The 24,244-nt window shown below is 44.3% G+C and overlaps 1 protein-coding gene across 1 annotated transcript in view; it reads left to right on the top strand.

Annotated features, from left to right (window-relative positions):
* LRMDA (leucine rich melanocyte differentiation associated) overlaps window positions 1-24,244 on the top strand; it is a 1,120,905-nt gene that overhangs the window by 608,675 nt on the left and 487,986 nt on the right. The window contains exons 4-5 of the mRNA XM_073019038.1: window positions 3,513-3,650; window positions 14,849-14,966. Of these exons, the coding sequence (XP_072875139.1) occupies window positions 3,513-3,650; window positions 14,849-14,966 (256 nt within the window). The remainder of the gene's footprint in view (window positions 1-3,512; window positions 3,651-14,848; window positions 14,967-24,244) is intronic.

Genomic DNA, 24,244 nt, shown 5'->3' with positions numbered 1-24,244 from the left:
CGTCTAGCTAGAGGATCGTAAATACACCAATCAGCACTCTGTGTCTAGCTCAGGGATTGTAAACGCACCAATCAGCACTCTGTCAAAACAGACCAATCAGCTCTCTGTAAAATGGACCAATCAACAGGGTGTAGGTGGGATCAGATAAAGGAATAAAAGCAAGCTGCAGGAGCCAGCACTAGCAACCTGCTTGGGTTTCCTTCAACACTGTGGAAGGTTTGTTCTTCTGCTCTTTATGATAAATCTTACGGTTGCTCTTCTTTTGAGTCCTTAATTTTACAGCCTTCGTGAGCTGTAGCACTCACTGCAAAGGTCTGCAGCTTTGCTGCTGAAGCCAGCGAGACAACAAACCCACTGGGAGGAATGAGCAACTCCAATGCACTGCCTTTAAGAGCTGTAACACTCACCCCAACAGTCCGCGACTTTATTCTTGAAGTCAGCGAGACCAAGAACCCACCAATTCCGGACACAATGGTGGCTGGCTGGGCTTCTTTCTCTTGTCACTAAATGTTGAGAAATGACTGGCATTTCAATCCAACTCAGTTGTCCAGTATTTCCTCAACTTAAAAGCCTTGCCAGTTTGGGGTTCCATTCCTGCATATTCCCACCTTTATATAGTACATACAAAAAGCAGCCAAGCTTTGAGGAATGTTTCATAAGAGGAAAGTAGGTTTTGGTCCGGCCTTTCCATCTGCAGTAGAGATGGCTTCCCTCAGTCGTGTAGGGCTGTTGTCTACATAAATAATTAGAATCACTGCAAGTCAGTATGTCAGCACCATTCTGGTAGCCCCCTCTCTTGCAGTTCTATGAAAGAAATACTGTGCTGGCCAGAAGCAGTAGTCAGCTTGCCTGGCTGCCCTCCCTGGAACAAGGGCCTGGCCTTGAGACTTTAAGACAGCCTGATCCAGACATGAGTCCTAGTGCTCCTTGGGGCATCTGATGGCTTGCATGAGTGGGCTAGAAAGTTGGAACAAGCTATGAAGGAGAGAAACCTAGCCTGGGACTGAGGCCGGTGCCGGTCCAGGGCTAGGTCCAGGCCTGGGGTACTCTACCTGAATCCAGTCCTGGGTGTTGGAGGGGGACTTGAGACATTCTGAGGAGGGTGCTTGAAATTCACAGAGGGCACCTGGGGTGTCTGTCCCCATATCTAAGGGCAATACTCGCAATGAGACTTTTTTCTTTGTTTTGTTTTTGTTGTTGTTGTTGTTGTTGTTGTTGTAATGACTGTGAAGTGTTCAAAGATAGAACCTGTTGGAAAAGCTGAGCTTATCCTGGAATTGTTCACTGTCATTTTAATTGGCTCCATTTAAATAATTTTCCTGAAGAGTATGATGATTGAACTTTAGTGAGTGTATTTTGTCTCCAGGGATTTTGATTCCTGGCCACCCACCCCTCTGTACTCCCAACCTCATCCCCCTAGTGGGACCTTCTCTACAGTCTCTATATGAACTCCCATTCTCACCTCCTCATTCTAGTGTTCCTATGTGGCCATCTCTGGATGTTATTTGTAAAAGATTTGAGAGATTGAAAACAAACTTCCATGTCCATTTCTCTGTCTTTGTTTAGGAAACAGGGAGGATGTTGGTGAATTGAAGCCAACAGCAAATGAGTGTGCTCATAACTTTCTTTTGCTAGTTTCCCCTCTGTTGTTAGTTCTCCCTCTTGCTAGTTTCCCCCTCTCTTGCTACTTTCCCCTCTCTTGCTAATTTCCCCCTCTCTTGCTAGTTTACCTTCTCTTGCTAGTTTTCCCCTCTCTTGCTAGTTTTCCCCTCTCTTGCTACTTTACCCTCTCTTGCTAATTTCCCCCTCTAGTTAGTTTCCCTCTCTTGCTAGTTTCCTCCTCTCTTGTTAGTTTCCCCTCTTTTGCTTGTGCTCTGCCTCTCATTGTCTCTGGCTGCTGTCACCTAGGGTATAGCATTTGGCCTTGCATCTTATGGTGGCAGAGCATGTGTACAAAGAATGCTTGAAGGAACTTAGTTTGGAGAATAAAAGATTTAAGGAAGACACGTGAGCTTCAGATATCTGAAGGTTCATCATGTGGAAGAGAAGAAATCTTATTCTTTGTGACCCCAAGCGGTTAAATTGGGTCAGTGAGTAGAGGTTAGAGAAAGATTCAATTCCAGGGGAAAGAAAAACTGTTATGGTTGTCAGAAATGGAATTTGCTATGTTGTGGTGACCGCTTGGCAAATATTTTAGGGACTTGATTCAGACATTGGTTGGATTTGGAATTCATTCTTCTGTGGCAAGTTGAAATAAAGTATGAGGAAATCTGTGTAACAGCCCAAGGTTAGATAACATCCTCACAGAGCAAGAACATCCCTTTTCTTTGATTTTACCTTCTCCTAGGTTCAAGTGGACCCCACTTCTGGGAACTGTACTCTGAGTCTTTGACTCTTGCATGTGGCATTTCTTCTACCCTTGTATGTTTTATTCCTGTAGCTCTGCTGCCATTCCCTGGCTGGGACCCCCTTTTATCTGCCGACTTGGTTAACTCCTCTCTCGTGTGTCTCTCAAAGTCACAGCCTAACCAGGCGTGCCTATCTAATCATCACCTTACCTAGGCTCAGCTTGTCTGTATGTGGCTTAAGCCAGGAGTTAGTTTGGGGACTAAGTTGTCATTAAACCCTTTCCAGTACCTGTGGTTCTGTGAATCCATAGCTCTTGCCTTATTTGGTTTGGCCGTGATTGGACAGTGGGTCCCACTGGAGGATGGCTCCTGGAATAATCTCCCCCATCATGCCCCCCTCTGACTTTTCTCTTTCATTCTCTAATTCCCTCACTAACAGAAACAATATATTTTAATGAGGCGTTCTGAAATAATTTCTGGTTTTCTTTTTCCGGGTTTTTTTTTTTTTTTTTGAGACAGAGTATCACTCTGTTACCTGGGGGCATGATCTCTACTCACTGCAACTTCCGCCTCCCAGGTTCAAGCGATTCTCCTGCCTCAGCCTCCTAAGTAGCTGGGATTACAGGCACCCACTATCATGCCCAGCTAATTTTTGTATTTTTAGTAGAGACGGATTTTAGCATGTTGGCCAGGCTGGTCTCGAACTCCTGACCTCAAATGATCTGCCTATAAGGGCCTCCCAACATACTGGAATTGTAGGTGTGGGCCACCATGCCCAGCCCTTGTTTTCGTTACTAGAAAAGAATTAAGCTTTATGGTTTTGCATATTTCAAAACTATTTTACTCTATGGAATCTTCTCTTTTAGTGTGTTTTAGAAACAGAACTATAGAGGAAAGAAAAATATGATGAGACAATCAAGTTTATTCATTCTTCCTCAAATGATCTGGACTTAGTCTTATCTGCCTAGCAAAAAGTTGGGCTGTGTTCCCAACAGTGGGAGTGAAAAAGTAGCAATACCATATACCAACAGCCGAAGTGATTTCAGCCCCCACCCTGAGGCCTCACAGGAGCAGACTGGACTTGTCAGCGCCTGTCAGTCATGGCCTATGCTCCTTGCTAAGCCTTTTGTCTTCCTGGACCAAGATCCTTAACCTTTGTCACATCACTGATTTGGAGTACCTGCTGGATCACTTGGCAGAAGTGACACCAGCTCTGGAGTACCTCAGTCTGCTGGGCAACATGGCCTGTCCCAACGAACTGGTCAGCTTGGAAAAGGATGAGGAAGACTACAAGAGATACAGGTGAGTGTCCAGGGATTGGAGCATGGTGGGAAAAGGGAAAAAGAGAAGCTTTAGGGGATGATATTATACTCTGGGGTACATAGTAGATGTTTGGTAAACATCAGTGGGCTTCCCATGACAATGTTAAACTTTTACCTTTTGGTAACCTACAGCCATTGTCTCTCTTGGTTGAGGTCACAAAAATTAAGAAAGATGAAAAGTTATTGCCTTGTCCGCTTTTTTTGTGAAGTGCCAGATATTAAGTATTTTAATAGTTAATATTAATTTAATACTTAATATTTAATACTTAATACTTAATATGCAAGTTATATGGACTTGTCACAACTACTCAGCTCTGCTTTCATAATGCAGAAGTAATCATATGTAATTTGTGAACGAATGGGCATGACTTTGTTCCAGTAAAGCTTTATTTACAAAACAGGTAGCAGGCCAGAAATGACCCATGGGCTGTAACTTGCCGACCCCTGCTCTGTGTTGTAAGATCTTTCTGTGGTCTGTCTCAGCATCACCTTGAAGAGAGAGATGACTTCCCAGCAAAATTTAGGGAGCTCATAGACAATCTAAAGATGAAGTCCCACAGGCCCATACCTCTCCACCATAGAGCTATGCTGTGGTGCCCACCAGCCATGCGCTTTCATGGGCTCCAAGTAGAAATGCTTTTCATTCTTCTGTCCACTTCTCAACCATCTGCTTTAAAAGCCCTGATCCAAAATCATTTAGAGAGTCTTTTTGGTCTTACCCATTTTACCAAAGTCACTTAATTTTCCTTTTTCATTTAAAATTGTCTGTGTTCTCATTGTGGATTGTTGTTTTGTAAATGCTTTAATGACATTTTCATGGACCTCTCTCTCCATTATGACATAAGCTCTCATTAAACACCCCACCCGAGTAACTCTTAAAAATCACTTAATAAATTTTGTATATGTATATATGCATATATATACATCTATGTGTATATGTATATGTGTATGTACACACACATTCATGTACTTGTTCATTCATTCATTCATTCATGGGGCCAAGAAGCTACGTGTGCAGCCAACCATGTAGGCACGTTTTTGTTATTTTTTCTAGAATGAGAGAGGTAGAGAGGGATTGGTCTCAAGTACAGGGCTTATGAGGTTGCAAAAGGAAAAGAAAAGCTAAGAAAAATTTTTTTCTTTTCTTTGTGTACCATCAGCTCTCAAATAATTACTATTTGTTTTTTCTATTGTAACTGGTCGCATTAGCAAAAGTACTAAGACCAAGGTGTATGGGGTCAGATCAGAAGATCTGACGTGGAGTCCAGCTTTGCCGGTGGGACCCTTCAAATGGGAGAACAGTCTACATCAGTATTCCATAATCAAGGATCTGCCTCTGAGTCATCCAAGGTCTTCTGATGCAGTTGGTGGCAATTACAACACAACGGTCCATAGGTGTTTCTGATGTCCATTTGGCTTTAGAATTCGGAGACAATCTGCTCCCAACCAGTTCCATTTCTTCCTCTACTGTCTCACACCATTTCATAGATTCTATCTTGTGTATTTCTCTCACTTCTTCATGTATTTCCACATCTAGAGAATGACTTCCGGTGGGTAGGAGCTGAGTTGTCTTGACTCTTGAAGCCTCATCAATACCTAAAGTAGTGCTGGTTGTGAAAAAAGGGCTTGGCACCCTTTTTTTTTTCTCCTGGAGGTGGCTTGAAACCACCTTTCCTTCTCAGGAGCTAGGAACTTATGGGGGATGCAGGGATATTTGGCCATCTCAGATGCCCACTGCCCATTTGGAATCAGAGCCATTTGGATGTTAACAAATGCAGCTAATAAGCAAAGGACTATGATTCAGACTCAATCCAAGTGCTGGTTATGGGTCATGAATCTTTAGGGAGGGCTGGATTCTACAAGTGTGGTCTATCTCATGGGCTAGCCTGGGCACACTCCAAGCCCATCCTCCCCACTCCAGTTCTGTTCCCTTGGAAGGAGTTGAGGGTTGGGGCTAAGGGAGGTGGTTTGTGAGTACACATATGACAAAGTTGCCATAAGAGGCTATATTCTGGAAGTCATACAAAGCCAAAATCATAACTAGCAAAATTAACTTAGAAAATTTACATCATCCACAATGATGGCAAGATGCTTGCACTCCGAGAGAAACAGGAACTAAGAACAGCACAAGGAACAGTAAATATGTTCCCATGTAGTTACACATTCACTGCACAGCAACTGGTTGAAGAGTGGAATGGTAGGCTGATTCTCTAGCACATTTAAATTTTTTATTCATTTAATATCTTTATTTTTTACTGTTGATTTGATGAGTGCTCACACTTGTATATGGAAGAGATAGATATGTGTTTGATATAGCTCCATTCTATGGTCTGTAAGCAGATCCGCTTTGTCCTTCCTTGAGTTTGTGCTCCATTTGCCACTGAGAAATTTTAGGGTTTTGCAATATGACTTTTGACTCTAGAGTTCCTGTGGCATTTGTGTTTATACAAAGCAATGCAGCTGCCTTTTTTTTTTCTTTTGGTAAAACATTTTCCTGGCCGTTCATCCACAAAGCATGAGGGTTGCCTTCCTTCTAGCTGTTACCCAGAGCCTAATAGTAGAGCCTCTATGTAAATTTATGTGACATTTTCACTAGAAAATTGCTTAAAAATGAATGATATTTCTACAGTTTACTGTTTTTCACTTTAAGTACATTTTCTGACAATATGTCTTCTATTAATCATTTAAGCAATACTAGGAGCCTTAAAGGACTGTATTCAGAAGCAAGAACCCATGGTTCATTTAGTGCTGTCTGAAAAAATTTCTTATTGATTGGCATCCTCTGTGGTTATGTGATGTAATATTTATAATATGTCACCCAGCCATACATCAAAACAAGTGTGTCTGTTGTTTCATTTCCATGGGAGATGTTGATTTCAAAGAGGTCAGCCCAGTTTTTAGGTCACGTTGTGGCCAACCACTGGGCCAGAAATGGGAAGTGACTCGATTTGTGTAGTTATTGGAAATGGCATCACAGAGCTTGAGTTTCTATGGAGTCTTTCCTCCCCTCCTCCTACATTCACCCCTTTCACTTCCTCACTTACCCCCTGTGCACCCAGTTGGATTTTCTTGGCACACATCCCCACCATAAAACAGGCTCATTAAACTTATATGTGAGCATGAACATACTACCAAGTTGTTGAGTAGCACCCTGGCCTCACTGGGGCAGGAGCAGAACCATGCCTGGGGTTTCTCTTTGCCATTCATCATAGTTCATGGCTGAGAAATGTCCACGGCCCTGTTATTATAGGAGCTTAAACCTGTCTGTGATTTTCAGTGTGTACACACCATGCTGCTATTTTGGGATGAATGTTGAATGGAGGTGAATGTGATAATCAGCAGCCTCCAGGATTTGGGCAGGAAGAGAACAGCAGTGCAAGTCTTGGCTGGAGAGACCACCATGCTACTAAGAAACCACTTTGGTGCCCCTTGTGGATTTCAACACTAGCCAAAATAACAAATCAATATGGGAAAGCTGGGTGCCCAGAATGGTCTATTTCTTGCTTTCCCTGCCATCTCTTTTTTTCTTTTTGCTACAGAAAGAACAATGGACTGAAGGTTAACAGTAGACAAGTCTGGACTTCACCTTTCAGATAAGGGAGTTGATCTCATGGTCTTTTAGCTCTTCCTCTGTCACTGAACCCTCTGTCGTTCATCCCCTCCTGCCACTCCAGTCTCTGGTTGGCCTTGCTTTCCTCCCTCCTCCCTGTAGGCCCTTCTGTATTCCTTACAACTTTCAGTTATTTAAAACGTGACACCCTTTCTTTGTTCCCCTGCACGGAGCAGCCCTGGGGCCTGCCCAGTGTCTACAGCACTCAGCCAAAGGGAAGGAGGGAGGGACCCTCCGCCGTCTGGTCTCTCTGGGCTGCCACCATTTCCCAGACGAATAGGAGCTGTAAAACTTGTGGCTTACATAACCCAGTGAGCATTCTCCAGCTAATCTACAATCTGGGCTTTGAAGATCACAAGAAAGCAAAGGTCACGACCCAGAGATCAAAGTGACAGAAGCCCACAGAGTAATTGCCGGTTACCCTCTGTAGAGGGCCTTGGTCTGTCCTGTGGGTGTATTGTTTGCACAGAGACTTCAAACATGCTGCCGGTGAACTGTGAGGAAAATCAGCTGGCCTCTGCCAGTTGTCAGGCATTCATGAATGCTGTAGGTGAGCTCACCTCGGCTCATTAGAGTGAGATCATTGTCATCTCTCTGAGCATCTGCAGTTATTCCACTCATAGTGTTTGTTCATTACTCTGTGGTCTTTATTGACTTTCTCACTGTCGTCATTTACTTGGAGGTGTTGGGGGGTGGTTATATAAGGAAATTGGAATAACAAGAAAGAACGACATGGACATATTTATTGTAAGTCAACTTTGAGCCACATAGAGTTCAAGCAAGGTAACATTTGAAGGACATCATTTGGCTCATCCCCTTCACAGCATGGATAGAGAAACTGAGGCTCAGAAAGGCAGCAGAGACTGAACCAAGATCACAGGGCAAGATACACTCAGACTCTGGCCTCTTTCCCTATCCTATTAGTCCCCAAGCTTTTTGTTACAGAAACTTCCCCTCCTCTTATTTTTCTCCCCAACGCTTTAAAAGCTTTGGTCTCTCAAATAGACTGCACTGAAGCCATTGCTAACTATATTATTATTATGAAACAGATACATTCAGCAGTTTATCAGGGCTTCTGTTCAGCATGAGGTAACCAGTGCTATTAAATTGAGTTAATGTAATCTAGTCAACAGTGAGGAAGCATGATATTTTGTTGGCAGACTCAACTATCCCGTCAAGCTTTGTGAAAGTTTGAGAATGGCACAGGTCACCCATTGCTGCCTTCGGGGTCCCAGGTAGGGCACCAGTAGCTTGTACCATGTCTTCCTGCCTCCAAAGGATGGAAGCAAGAAGACAGCAAGAAATAATGCAAAGAAGCATAGACTGCCATAAATGGAAGAAAATTTCCAATGACCCCATGCCCAGTTCCCTCATGGACTGGAAACTTGGTATTTCTTGAATAGCGTGTCAGAGAAGGAAACATGGCAGCCAACCCCATTCACAGACCATGGAGGCCCATCTGAGCTTTTCTGTGGTTGTGCAGTGTTCCTGGGGAGCAGGCATTGCCCTGGGGATAACGGTTACAGGCAGGGAGAAAGAACATCCTCATCTCTCTCTGAGGTCTGGATGAAAAATGCCTGAGTGTCAGGACTAGAGCAGAGAAAATTGATTTTGGAGAGAAAGGAAAAAAAAAAAAAGTATTTCTCCTTTTCCTTTTCTCCTCCTAGCGGTTTTAGCTCTCTCCTTAGAGGAGTCCTTTAAGCAAATGGAACATTCTGTGAAAAGAAAGAGGACCTGAAAATCTCGATGTGCTGGTCTCTCAGTTTTAGGAAATCTGTTTCCAGACAGAGACAAATGGGTGTTTAAGTACCTTCCCAGGATCCCTGCTCTCCTCTTGATAACCCCACCTTCTGTATCTCAGCCAAGAGCACCTCTGACTCTACCCCCACCCTTCACCACCCCCAGCCCTGGGGGCTTTCCCCCAGCCACCTTGAGAAGGTCAGGAAAATTGGAGTTGCCCTCTGGAGCTAGGGACGTGAGACTTAGAACTTAGACTGATCTCTTTTCATTAAGCAGTGCCCTGGCTTAACAAGCAGTTTTATAAATCTGAAGCTGTCTCCGGGTGTCGCAGGATTTATAGACGGGGGTTTCTGCCATAAAGTGGTTTATGATGGCTGCCTTCTGTGTTATTAGTAGCTGTCTCTTCCTTCAACCATTGCTGTTTGATAATAGCCTTAAAACACCCAGAATTACTTACCTGCAAACCCCATTCCCGATAGCCCCTGTTGACAGTCTGAATAAGTTTAGTGCCCTTTTGTTGTACTTTACCTTCAGAACAAACTGATTGAACCATCAATAGCTCGTGGAAGCTGACAGAGGGATGTCATCTGGACTAGCCCTTGTGATTGCAGGTTATCTGGGGGAGTTAACCTTCCCGCATTGTTAACTGAAATGTTTTATGTACTATGCAACTTTAGGATACGGCTGTGATAACCCCAGTAACTAAGTAATACATCACGGTAAAGAGATTTTGGTGCAACAAATAACCCAGGATTAAATTTACAAGGGTTGAATTGATATTGTAAAAGCCTTCATTCTGTGGCTTCGGGAATCCTCTCTTGTATTTTTATGGCAAACTTGTATTACACTCAGGATTGAAGCTGTGGCTTTTGACACCCTGACATGACCTAGAACAAAGGGAAATAGATCTCCCAGGACCACGAAAGGACAGGCAGGCAGGAAGCCCACTGACTTATCACTTGGCATTAATGTTTGGAGCCAGTTCCAAGCCATCAAGGGGCAAGAAGATCTGGCAGACATGGCCACTGGCTGGGCTCTGTGTACTGCAGGCATTGGGGCAGGGCAGGCCTTAGCAGAACTGGAAGGAGACTCTTACTGCTGCCTCACCACCCTCCTAATTTCAAAGTTATTATTCCTCTTGGTGTTATTTTCATGAGGACGTTGGTTCTCAGCAGGACCAGCAGCATCAGCGTCACCTGGGGACATATTAGAAATGTAAATTTCAGGCCCAGTTCCAGAAATACTGAATCAGAAACTCTGGGGATGGGTCCCTGCCGTCTGTGTGTTGGAATGTCTCCAGGAAATACTGATGCCCACTGAAGTTTGAGAACCACTGTGCAAGAATAGAAGCTCACTGAAAGAGCACAGATCTTCCGTATTGCTTATCTCATGTTGGCACCTGACTCAGGTCCTGACACGCAGTAGCTGTTCCATAATTACTTGTTGAACGAGTGAATGTGTGAGTAAGTAAATGAAAGAAGACACCTCTGTGAAGGAACTTTGGACCCTGGGCTGAATCTCAGATGGAACTATTTGGGGCAAGTCCTCCTAGTGTCCCTCAGACCTCTCCAAGCAGCATCCACTTGGAAACTCAGGCTGGCCCTCGGGATGGGTGCCAAGTCATCCCTTATTTCAGGGGGTGACTGGCAGCCTGTGTCATGGGCTGTCTCTTCGATTGTGTAAGAAGAGTGATCTGAAAACAGCAGCTCTTTGTCATCTAAAATTTTTAACTAGCTTAAAAGCCAGCACCTCTCTCTCTCTCTTTCTCCTTTGATTTCAGGGCTGTGATCCAAAGTGAGGCAAAATGACAATGTGCGGTCTGTTGTCATCGTGGTTCCTGCCAGCCCCGTGAAGGCATCTTTCACTCCATCGTTAAACATTGGCTGATTTTCTAATACTGATGTTTTCTTCACCTGAATATTCATCTTTTCCCACCCTACACTTAGTGGGTGTCTTTACTCCCTGCGCGTCACTCCTGACATATTGTTTCTGTCTGTACATGTCTTTATTTGAAAGAGTCTGTTGTCATCAAGACTTTTCTGCTACAAGCAGAAGATGGAAGTTTTCTCTGACATTGACTGAGGCCGGTGGGAGCTCTACTGGAGGATAGAAAAGATATTTGGTGGTGGCTCATGCCTGTAATCCCAGCAGGTGGATCATTTGAGGTCAGGAGTTTGAGTCCAGCCTGGCCAACATGGTGAAATCCTGTCTACTAAAAATACAAAAATTAGCCAGGAGTGGTGGCACACACATGTAGTCCCAGCTACTTGGGAGGCTGAGACAGGGGAATTGCTTGAACCTGGGAGGCAGAGGTTGCAGTGAGCAGAGATCATGCCACTGCTCTCCAGCCTGGGCAACAGAGCAAGACTCCATCTCAACAAAAAAAAAAGAAAAGAAAAGAAAAGAAAATATATTTGGGCATTTGGTGGCACTTTCTTGATTTTGGGTGCGGTTAGCAGGTATTTGGAGAGGGAAGGGAGAACCCAGGGTAGGAAAGAGGACAATAGATTGAGGCCAGGGAGGAAACAGGAAGTAGCCAGAGTCAAATTTCCAGGACATCAGGCATGGGGTGGACATTTCTGAAGGAAGAAAAGAATTTCATAATATTTTGACCTTAACGATGAGTCCTGTGAAGGTTATTCCTGCAGACCTCTAAACTATTCTCTCTGGCTTTGGGGTGGTCAGCCAAGTCTTTTACCTGGATAAGCATATGCAGGCCACTTGATGATAATGTCACTGCATCCTTGGGGTGTTGCTTCCTCAGCTGGAAACCTCTGTGGCTGGTGGTGCCTTTGCCTGAGCTTTGCTTGGGCCTGCTGGGCTTGTTCCACCTACTCAGCCTGGTGGGCTGCACTTGGCTCGTGCTACCTGTTCAGATCCCATGGCTGCCAAGAGTGAGCCAGGTGTGGAGCTGTGAGGGGTACATGAGCAAGCAAGCACAGGGTCTGGCCACTGCACACAGCCAGGCATGCTGGCAGCAGTGGGCTGGGCAGCTCCAGGCACTGGCGTGGGCACCAGGTCCCTGGGAGGCTGCATCTGGACCAGGCATACCACAACCGGCTTCCACTGCAGGCATGGGGGAATGTAGTGGCACCTGGAAGCTTGAAGATGACAGGAACCACAGAGCCCCAAAGAGGGTGTCACAGCCTTGGCTTGGGTAGCTCTTAGGTCTGGGCTCCCCAAAGAGCCACAGCTCTTCTCTCTGTCTCATCACCCACAATGTGGCCAGGAGGGGGACATGTTTCAGCCCTGTTTGTGTTACAGCTCTTTCAGTCCTGCCATTTGGTGGGTCCCGAGTTCTTGTCCCAGATCCAGGAAGAATGAAGTATGCACACAACTGGAGGGCGAGCAAGGCAAAGAGGTGCTTTATTAAGCAGCAATACAGCTCTCAGTACAACTAAAGTGAGTAGCTCCTTTCTGCAGGCAGGTCATCTCAGTGTCTGTGCAGCCCTCAGCAGAGAGGAGACCCAAAGTGGGTAGCTCCTTTCCAGAGGCAGGTTGTTCCATCATCTGCCTGAGTCTGGCTGAGTCTAGGGTTTTTATGGGCTTCAGAGGAAAGGAAGTGCATGCTGATTGGTCCATGGGTGGCCATGGCAGGGCCCAGAAAAAGTACCTTAAGTTCTCACTCCAATTTGTGAAACTGGCAGCCCAGCCCCTATGCTTTAGGCCACCCCTGGCCTGATGAGGGGGTTTCACCAGAGACACACCCCTTTCCACCTAGGAGCCTGTCTGCCTCATGCTGCCAGCCATCAACCTGCTGACTACAGTGCCCATGGCACCTAGGCTGTTTGTGCCAAGGGATGCCTGCAGGCCCATGCTGAGTTCTTCTCAGCTGCCCCTTGGCCTCCTTGCTGTGCACGTCAGCACCCAAAGTCCAGAGGGGGCCAAGGTGTCAGGGAGCTGGTGTTTCAGTACTGCTCCAAGCATGTACACACCCAGCCAGCTTGTGACAGTGCCTGGGCTTGGCCACAACTTTGCTCCGAAATTGGAGTGGGCAGCTGCAGTTGCACATGGGAACAGGGGCTCCTGCCCCATCAACTCAGGAGAGCTTGTGTTTCCCGCCTGTTTCTGGCTCTTGCCAGCTCCGCAGAGCAAACAGCCCCTACTGCAGCTGGTGTATTTGCAGCAATTGCTCCAGATGGGCTGCTACTGCCACCAATAAAGAGACCACCTTATGAATGTGGAAGGTGGCCTTGGAATTCCAAGGCTCCAGTGAAGGTGAGTCACGCTGTTCCAAGTAATATCCTCACTGAGGAAAAGCTAGGTGCTTGAGGTTTCTTTAAGGTGTGGTTCCTTGATGCCCATTTGAGATTTCCTATTTCTCCTTTTCCATTGAGTTTTCAGTCAGTAGACCCCTTTCTCTGTGCTCCCATAACCACTCTATGCATAACCTCAGTCTTGGCACTTAGCTATGCCGATTCCTAATTTCTCCATGTGAGTGTATAATTTCTGTTACACTGAGAACACCTTTGAGAGCAGGAAGCATGTTGTAATCACATCTGTATCCCTAAAGCCTGGCATAGTAGGTGATCAAGAAATAGCTGTGCAACTGAAGTAAACTAGTATGTTATTTACTCCATTCTAATGCCAGTTTTCAAGATGTGGTGAGAGTGAGCAAAGAAATTTGTCCCTGCCTTCAAGAAGCTTATAGTTTGGGTAAGGACATTAATGAACACCAAGAAAATAATTAGAAAACAACAAAATGTTAGCCTGTAAGGTGCTGATAGCATATTCTAGGAGTCCTGAGAAGGGAGAAAGCAATGTAGGGTGGAGGTGTACAAAAAAACCTTCATAGGAGATGAGGCTTGAAAGATGAGTATATGCTGAGGAGGCTGGGTGTAGGAAGGAAATGACAGATTCCCTTGGAGATAACCCATTGCTCTTAACACTGTGTGCTCACCTCTTGATAAGCAGAGTGGGGTGGAAACAATTCACTTGTTTGATTGATGGACTATGGAACCTGATGGAAAGCATCTTGGTTAGTGACTGTCCCTGATGAGGGAGAAGTACAGACACATATCCATACCTGTTATACATTTATTTGTGCATTTATATAACTATACTCTGGCCAAGTGGTTATTCTTGTCAACTCCATATATACCTATTTGAGGATAGTTAATTACACTAGCAGTCATTGGCTTATTTCTGGAGTCCATATGTATGCCAAAGATTTTTTCCAGGGAAATGGAGAGCACCTAGCATTTGTTGGGCCATTAGTATCTCCTAAAAATTAACTCCCCTATTTCTACTTGATAATCTTCATAGGATAGAGTATGGAAATAACCACATGTATTATCGATGGATGATGCAAAAAAGTTATTAAGACCCCTGCCTGATTTCTCAAGGAAGCATTTCTCAGCTACATGTGTTCCTCACTTGTAACCCACAGTCATCCAGGTCATTACATTCTATGATACAGATGACCCATGGAATGGCAGTGATGTAAAGGGTACAATTAATTTATAGGTTTATTTTACTGAGAACTTCTATGTAGCCAAGAAGCTGAGCCTGTTTTCCAGACTGAAAGGAAGGGAATATGTTGATAGGGTGCTGCTGGTTAACCCACGTGTGTGTGTGTTTACCTTTGAGCCTAGTGTACCATTAGTGTGTGCTTCTAATGTTTAGTTGTGCATCTGTGTAAGATAGAACCATTCTGACTTCTCCAAGGAGCAATTGTTTATTCTTTGTGAAAGAAGAGAGGAGGAGCAGCCAAGGTCTAAGTTCCGGAAGACCGGATGGTGTGGATTCTTAAAGATCAGACAAGCTGTCCGGATCTCTGAGGCTGCCACACAAACCTTCCTGAGTTGTCTCTGACTCTTGTCTTCCAGATGCTTTGTTCTGTACAAGCTGCCCAACTTGAAATTTCTGGATGCCCAGAAAGTAACCAGACAAGAACGAGAGGAGGCATTGGTCAGAGGAGCCTTCATGAAGGTGGTGAAGCCCAAGGTGAGCTGCCTACTCGCTGTTCTTCACAAGGGATTTACATCTCATGGCAGTGCTTACACCCCAGGGCATGGAGAATGTCCTCCGAGTGGTTAGAATGCAGTTGGGATCTCACATGAAGAGTCCCTCCATGGATACATTGTTAGCCAAACTTGAAATAGGATTAGGTGTAAATTGGATCTTCTTGTTTTACCAATAAAGCAGCACTATGCATAGCCCAATGGTGAAGTTCTGTAGAGGACTGCAGGTCTCCTTCTTGAAGATATTCACTAAGTGGGGCCTCTGCAGGTTTGCAGCTGAGAAAGGAGAAAAAGGAAAGCACTGGGCATGAGTGGGCTTCTGGGGTAGGTGGGATTCTTCCAGTACTTCAGAGGGGGCCTTTCTTGTTTGCTCCCAAAGGGAAGCTGGGGAAGAGTGATTTTCTTCCATCACAGGCGAGGGCTCCACAGCTCTCTGAGATATCGTTAGTGTGGAAGGCGATGTTTTCTGACAATGTGTCCCTAGGCTGGCATGTGCCCCCCACGTGTATCTCTCCAGAGCTGATTAGAATGGTGTTTCCTGACCTCTCCTTTACCAGCTGAGTCTGTAAGTGAATTTGGTGTCATCCTAATGGCAGCTCTGATGAGGCAGTGGAGATTTGGCTTGGGGTCTTGGATTCAGACACAAGGAGATTTTTTAACGACATGGATGACTGTCTCTTTGGGAGGAGTTGGGAGTCCTTCAGTGAAGCCAGAGGCTGGGGAATGGACTCAATGACCCCTGATGACCTCCTTGGAGAACCTTCTGCCTTGAAGCTCTGTGGAGCTGTGTGTGACCTCCCATGAGATTGCAGCTTGTGTGTTGAAAACGCTGGCACTGATATCCTAGAAGTCTAGTTTATCCTCAGCTATTGACTTAACAGCACTCTGCACATGCATTGGAAGTGATTAAAGGGGGGAAAGAAAAAACAAAAACAAAACAACAATGAAACATCTTCCATCAAGTTGCTCTGCTGGCAGCAGACCTCAGGCCACTTTCTTTCCCTGAATCCATGAGGTGCAACTTATTTTCCATTATGCTGAATACAATTGCTAGCAGTTGTGGAAATATATGATATGGAGTGTATATTACTGGCAGATAAATGTATTGTTACCTCTTTCAGCATGTGGGAAATTAATTGAGTGATTCATTTCATAGCTATTAAAGTGTTAACAGTGCTCCCTATCGAGGCACAGGTTTGAGGTATTGCACACGACTGCCTGTAGTTGTTCTAGCTTTTGTAATTTTTCCAAATGAAATAATTTATTTCTTGGCCTTCTTTTTGTTTGTTTTTGGTGAAAACAGTCCAGAGATAGCCAGCATGACCAAACCAAGCAAAAGTACAACAAATGAACTCTATAATATCCTGGGTTATTATAAATAACCTGTCCACCCTACATATCTCATCTTCTTGTATACATCTGTATACATGTGTATACCCGTGTGCAGAGTAGATCAGTATTTCTCCTGTGCTCATTGGCTTTGATGTTGTCACACAAAATCTGAAGGGGTAATAAATGTAGTATCCTCCATATCTGCATGGGGCACTCAATGCATGCCCGCCCCCATTCTTCTAAGGTTCTTGGTGCATAGATCTACAAGTTTTCACATCATCCTCTAAAGTAGAAGGAAGGGGTCATTGGCTCGCTTTATGGGTGAGGGAACTCAGGGCTGGAGAAGTTAACTGGGCTGCCCCAGGTCACCTGGCTAGTAATTCTGGAGCTGGAGGTTTACCTTGTGTCTGACAACTGGGTCCACACTCTTTTCTCTCTGCTTTCTCACCTCTGGAGCAGTGAGCTAAATATTTACCCTGTGGATCTCCTAAGGTCTAAATGAAGAAAACAGGTAAGAGCAGGACTGTTCTGTTGAGTAGAGGTGGGGGGAATCGAAATCCTTCCTTGCTTTTGAAAGCATCTGAGACTGGCTCCTTAAAATCCAGCATTAGCTATTTCTGAGTCATTAGCAACATCAGCAGAAATGCCCTTCAGAGTTCCCAATTAGTTTCTAATCAATTCTAGAATTAGTTCATGTTTATATGATTGACTCCAATATCCTTACTAACTGTATTAAGCTTTAAAAAGCCTGTTAAGAGTGTAAATTAGTTCAACCATTGTGGAAAGCAGTATGGCAATTCCTCAGAGAGCTAAAAACAGAACTGCCATTTGACCTAGCAATCCCATTACTGGGTATATACTCAAAGGAATATAAATCATTCTATCATAAAGACACATACGTGTGGATATTCACAGCAGCACTATTCACAATAGCAAAGATATGGAATCAACTTAAATGCCCATCAGTAACAGATTGGATAAAGAAAATGTGATACGTATACACTATAGAATACTATGCAGCCATAAAAAAGAATGAGATTATATCTTTTATGGGGACGTGGATGGAGCTGGAGGCCATTATTCTTAGCAAACTAATGCAGGAACAGAAAAACAAATACCACATATTCTCACTTACAGGTGGGAGCTAAATGATGAGAACTCATGAACACAAAGAAGGGAATGAGAGACATGGAGGCCTATTTGAGGGTGAAGGTTGGAAGGAGGGAGAGGAGCAGAAAACAAAAGGTATTGGGTACTAGGCTTGGTACCTGGGTATGAAATAATCTCTACAACAAACCCCCATGACACAAGTTTACCTATATAACAAACCTGCATATTTACCCTCAAAACTAAAACAAAAATTTAAAAAAAGACCTGTTAATTATTTGAGGAGAGAGACATAGTGCTCTTACAAAGTACGGTGATTTGGTTCTTGTTCTGTAGTCACACGATTTCCAAACCAAAGAGGACTTAGGAATCACCTAGTCTGTGCTCTCATTTCATGGATGAGGGAGCTGGGAGAGGGTGCAGTTTCCTGAGGCTCCATGGAATTGGGACCAGAACCCCTGGGGGTCTGGGCTTCCGGTTAAGTGTTCAGTTTATGCCATGATTCTTCAAGTGCTCAGGACGATTCTTCTGTGTTCTTGGTTTCATATCGAACTGGATGCCTACATCGAATGGCAGGCAGTTAGTTCCCTTTTGTCTGTTATTTTCAGAGATAGGCAGTGGTACTTTTCTCATAGAAAGAAAGAGGCCAGATAAGCTCCTGGCTGAATTAATAAATTGGCATTAAAAAGGCTGGTTCTCACCTGTTCACAGTGTGTATAGACATATGTTTGTTCCCATGCAGGTGTGTATACCCGTTTCCGTCTCTGTGTATATATACATATGCATGTTCTGAGAGGTACGTGTACACCAGAGTCAGCTTCTAAGAGACGAGCGATTTCCTTTCCATGTGTTGCTGCCACTGTGCTGAGCACATTCAGGGAAAACCTATTTTTCTTGATGGAATCGGAATCTCAAGCTGGCTTCTGTCCTTTCCAGGGCAGCCAAGGCCTGTTGTGCTTATTCAGCAGAATGCTCTGATGGATGATCAAGGGGGCCGTGATTTGGGGTGCTATTTTCATTTTATTCCTGACATAAAGAATTTGGGAGAATGGAAAGTGCCTCTCCAATCACAGCCCTTGCCTTGGAGGTAGGGAACGGGCAGTCTGGGTGCTCTCAGCTGACGCAAATGCAGAACCGCGCAGGAGGTAATAAAGGCCTGATGTTGCAGAAGTCTGATTGGGTACCTGGCAGGCGCTGGCGCTTCAGTGCAAGTCCTCGCTCCCTTTCTCCCATGATGACACATTTCTTCTCTGTGGCTGCCTTTTAGCTTTTGTTGTTTCAAAGCTGCCTTCTGTCTGAGCTCTGATTGTTGTAGAGAAAGATGCTGTCATTCATTAGGAAGTGATAGCTGATGCTACAATGGATGCTTCCAGACTTCCTCTGTGTGTGTGTGTGTGTGTGTGTGTGTGTGTGTGTGTGTGTGTTATTAGTTGATAGACTCGCAACAGCTAGGCTTTGTCATTTCCCAAAATTCAAATATATATATATATAACTTTATCAAATATTGGCCATTGAATCATGCCATTGTTAATACAGAGAACACCACAATGGACACACAGAAGGTTCAGGCCCCCAGAGAAAGAGCCTTCTAGTAACCAGAATGTTAAGCCCCTCACTGCACTGGGAAACATAGATCAAAGGGGTGGGTGCAGAGGCCTCTCCAGGAGGATGCTTGTGGTGGGCATGCCAGCCCTGCACATCAGAGAGACAGCTCAAAAATCCAACAGTCAGAATTGCTTAATTATGTCCTGACTTTGTAATTATTCATCCCTCTTCTGGCAAAGAGCATAGCTGTCATTTCTTTGACGTAATTATTTAAAGCCGAGCCCTCTTGTTTACAGGCACGTATATAAAGTTGGCTACCAACTGTTTAATCTTCAGAACCTTAAAGGAGCCTGGGGAGGGCAACTGTGGGGGCAGCTGAGAACCACAGCCAACATTAGAAAGTGTTTTGATGCTTACGTTTTGCTTGCATTAATGTCCATCCTCTTATAGGCCAGATGTGGTAATAACCATGTCTGTGAGTAGTGAGGTGTCCTTGAAAACATGTCACTTGTTTCTTTGTGTGGGCACAGTGTGTTCAAACATATGTTGTTTCCCATGCAGGTGTGTATACCCGCTTCAGTCTCTGTGTGTGTGTACATATGCATGTTCTGGAAGGTATGCATACACCAGAGTCGGCTTCTAAGTGGTGAATGATTTCCTTTCCTGATTTTTCCACCTGATTTTGCCATGATGTGTAGTTTATGTATTTGTGTACTTTGTTGTAGCTTGTATATTTGTGTGTGTGCATACATTTGGATACTTGGGAGGGTGGGGTATTGTGTGTGTGTGCGTGTGTGTGTGTGTGTGATACAGAGAAGAAAGGAGAGGGAGGGAGATGCCTTGTGTTGAAGAAATAAACTTTGGAGTACATGCATTTCCAAAAGTCTCTCTTATTCTTTCCCCCTAAACTGAAAATTGGAAACTATTTGGGTCTGAGAATCTCTTGCTCCCACGAATACCCTACACAGTCCTGCCCTTGACACTTGGAATGAGGTCCTCACTCTCCTGGATACCTTTAGTTTCTTCCCTCTGTGTCTGTGTTCGTGGGTGTCCATGCAAAAGGCCATCTAGGATGAAGATAGGGAATGATTCACAAGGAAACTGGCTTCTCGTTGGGATAAGGAAGCTGCTCACCCCTGGGGTGCCAGCTCCATGAGGGCAGGAACCTTGTGTTTTGTTTTATTTTCTGTATCTCTAGTACCTAGTCAATAGCAGAGGCTCAGTCAATACTCATCAAAGGAGTGAACCATGAACAGCAGAGCATATTGGAAGATCCATCATGAAAAAGTTGTATACGTTCTAATTACTTCAGTCAACATGGTTACCTGAAAAGGCAGGAAAGAAACCATTATCTTTAGACAGTGTGTTAATGCCACTTGTACAGTGGCAGAAAAGACAGATTCTGGGCTTCATATTTGTTTTTCCAAAGGATTTTCCCAGGATTATTTATGATGGGTAAACCTACCACTACCACAATCACCATGCCTTGGCTTTTCCACTGGGTAGTATTTCAGGAGGAGGCAAGGGTGTGATCTGAAGCTGTGTGCTCCCCATCACTCGGGGTGGTACTGGAGTCCTCCTTCTCTCTGAACCCGCCTGCTCATATTAAGGCTTTTAGGAAGTAAGTAGCTCTTCTCATGAAACATGTTGGGGTACCCACAAGTGTGTATGTAGTTACAATGAAACTTTCCCTGTCTTCGCTGCTATTGTATTTTTTGTCTATACCTAAAGGAGCACTACCTAGTTGCTTCTTTGCTGCACTTAATTGTTTTTATGCCTAGTCTAGCACTTTACTAAGTGCTATCATATTCTAAACTACACTGCATATGTCTTTGATATCTTCTGTTACTCCTATGTAGCCCAATTGCAAATGCTTAAAAGGGTATCAGAAACTACTTCTAGGTTTATTACAATTACTGTTCTTTATAATCAATATTTTCAAGAATATATATTTTATATAAAGACAGGACATGCCTGTAAATAAACATTGTAAATCACAAGTACATTCAGTTCAACAGGCCATCAGCCAATATATTTTGAAAGTTCTCTACGGTGACAAACATTCAAAAAATAATTTAAAATATTGGTTGTTTTTCTGGATATTTCCAACTACCTGGATGTGCTCTTGTTTTTATGATTTTTTTTTTCTGTTTTCATGCAGATGTTTCTTGTCTAGAGACGCATTCAGATTCTATTTTCAGCTGCTTTTTAGTAAATTTTGAAGAGAGGAAAATTTTTAATTAACTTTTTTTTTTTAAGGAAATGCTTAGATGGTGTGTTCAAAAACAACTCTGGGAGCCAAACATTTGCAGTTTGTTTGTTTTTTCAATCTTATTCCTGATTTCACAGTTTGCACATTCATTTGAGGGAGAATCACTTAAAGATTTTGTATTTCTCCATTTTTAGCATCATGGCATCCTGTGTCTCAAGTAAATGCTTTTGGAGTATTACTCTTTGGAGGCATCCTCTGTAGCTTTGCATTTGGGTAGCAACCCTCTGAAATAAAAAATAGAGCACTGCAGGAAAGCCATGTCTCTTGTGTGCTGGTGAAACCCTATGGTTGGAGAATCAAAATCCACAATAGAAAGAAGGAAGGTGGTTCAGCCTCTTAGGGGCATTCCCAGGAGTCCTGGGGGCCTTGCCAGGTGCTGAGCACATAGTAGAGACTACTGTCCATGATGCCCGGTGCCTGGGGGCTGTTGCTGTGTCCCTGATGGGGCCTTTGGCTTGCCCAGCACCCCAACAGCCCAGTTTCACCCTCTTCTTCTTTCTAGCCTCCCACATGCTCACTGCTGTCCAAAGATGCTTGGACAGATGTATCAAGAGGATCATGGAAGTAAGTAGCACTTTTTAAGTGTTGGGGATAAGACTAATAACCCTAGGATACTTTGTTCTGCCTCTGCAACCCAACAACTGGGAGAAGTGTGGTAGATTACATTGTTGGTCTAAAACCGTTCCTTTCTCTCTGCCCTTGCCGTGGCTCCCCATCTAAGGAAGGAATACACTTCCCCATTCCATTGACTTTGGCCTTGGCCATGTGACTCCTTGGCCAATGGGATGCGAGTGGAAGTGACAGCATGACAATTTTGGGCCAAGGCCTTATGCAGCACCATGTGTTTTCACTCACTGCTCGCACACGTCTGCCATTTGCTATGAAAACAACATGAGAGACACATTGACCAGACCTGAACCTGACCTGAGGCCTGCAAACATCCCAGCCAACCACAGACCTCTGCATGAGAAAGAAATGCTTGTAATAAGCCACTAAGATTTTGAGCAGTAGTGTGCTGCAGAAACCTGACTAATACCTAGGCAGGCCATCCCATCCATGCACCCTACCTCTGCTGCATCCCTGGCCATTGAACCAAGGTCTTAACTGGGACACAACTTGGAGTTTTGTGAGGTTAGTGGCAGTCGTTGGTGCCACAGCACCAACTACTGTAAGGTTTCTGGGTACTTAACTAATTAGGATAGCAAGGCCAGTCTACAGGTCGACTGGCTGCCTAGTGGTACATTATTAGATGCACAGAAACTTCCCTGATGTGTGAGTTAGAAGAACGTGCAATAAGTAGTCACTGTCTACTAGCTATTGTACCAGCTGCTTAACAATTTTATCTCTATTTTTTTCCCTAACCTTGAATCTACAAACGAGGAAACTGACGATCAGAGAAATTATGGAAATATTTTTTTTTCCCCCAGGTGTTCCTAGGCTCCAAAGCTCATGTTCTTTCCCGTGTATGCCTTAAATTACTTCAGGGAAAAAAGTCAAATTCAAAGCTTGTGCTCTTCCCACTGTATCTCTTACATTTCATTTGTGATGGAAAGCAGGGGTAAACGAGCAGGAAGATCAGGAGATAGAAGGTAGCCAGAGACAACCTTGTAATTTCCGATTTTGACCCTGTAATGACTCCCCACAACCTATTTTGGTGAAATGCATGGGCTAGGCAAAGAACTGCAGGAGCCAGGCTGTGGAGGGATCTCTGAGTTAGGTCAGGTTTGCAATTTCCCCTGAGGGTAAGGAGGAACCTTGGCAGAGTTTGAAGTGGAAAAAAGTCTAGGCAGGCTTGTGTTTGCATCCCTGGGCATCTGGGAGAGGGAGACTTAGAGCTCTGTGCAGAACAGGTGCTTTGGTGATTTAGAAATCTGTGCAATAGCAGGCACTGGTTTGAGGCTGCCACGATGTTCCCAGCACCCAGGCCAGTGATCAGGCAGCTACAGGGGTTAGAGAGCTGTGTCTAAAGAAGCTCTGGGATGGCAGAGATGGATCCATGTAAGAGTGAGTAACTCTGATGCTGGGACAAGGAGACAACTGATGGCTGTCAGAGACCCACTAGTGACTCCCCCTTATAAGGAGTTCACAACATTTCCAAAATGTTCTCTGACATGTTCTTACCTCAAAGCCCCTGTCCCTTATGGTATTCATTGTCTCATTTTAAGGAGTAAATTTAAGGCTTCTTAACTGGGTCATAAAAAGTTCTCATTCGCATGATCACTGGCAATGATTGAGATGGAGCCTTAGTAGCTGGTTATGTCTGTAATCTGCACATTACCAGCTTGACATTTTCTTGATCCACTTTGGAAAAGGATTTTTGGCATTTTGTTTTTGCAATGTAGATTCTTTTTATCTTTTTCTTTTTTTTGAGATGGGGTCTCGCTCTGTCACCCAGGCTGGAGTGCAGTGGCCATTCTCTTGCCTCAGCCTCCCAAGTAGCTGGGACTACAGGCACCCACCACCACACCTGGCTAATTTGTTTTTGTATTTTTAGTAGAGACGTGGTTTCACTGTGTTAGCCTAGATGGTCTCCATCTCCTGACCTCATGATCTGCCCATCTTGGACTCCCAAAGTGCTGGGATTACAGGCGTGAGCTGCTGTGCCTGGCCTATCATTATTTTTAAAAATTAAGTTTGAAAGGAAAGAGAAGAAGGAAAAGAAGAGGACAATAAAGATGCTTTCTTAAGAAACCACGTTCTGGAGAGTAAAGCTAGGGTTCTGATTTAAAGTTATCCACATTTAAAACCAACATTGCCTGAGGTTCTATGCACAGCTACAGGGCAGGGCTGGCTGCTGTTCTTCAGCTGTGGGTGCATGGGTGAGCTTGACAAATCCTTCATGTGCTTTTCTCCATCCTCCAACCCACCCCTCCCAATTCTTTGCTTTGAACTTGGTGATTCCAGCCTAGTGATGAAGAAGAATGAGTTGGAAATACAGGGGCAACTTGTCTAGGAACAGGGAAAAAAGGCCAGTGACAGATATGTGAGTGAAAGGAGGATCATGA

Source organism: Chlorocebus sabaeus, chromosome 9, assembly GCF_047675955.1.
Source record: "Chlorocebus sabaeus isolate Y175 chromosome 9, mChlSab1.0.hap1, whole genome shotgun sequence".
Lineage (NCBI taxonomy): Eukaryota > Metazoa > Chordata > Mammalia > Primates > Cercopithecidae > Chlorocebus > Chlorocebus sabaeus.
This window is presented reverse-complemented; position numbering and strand designations above follow the sequence as displayed.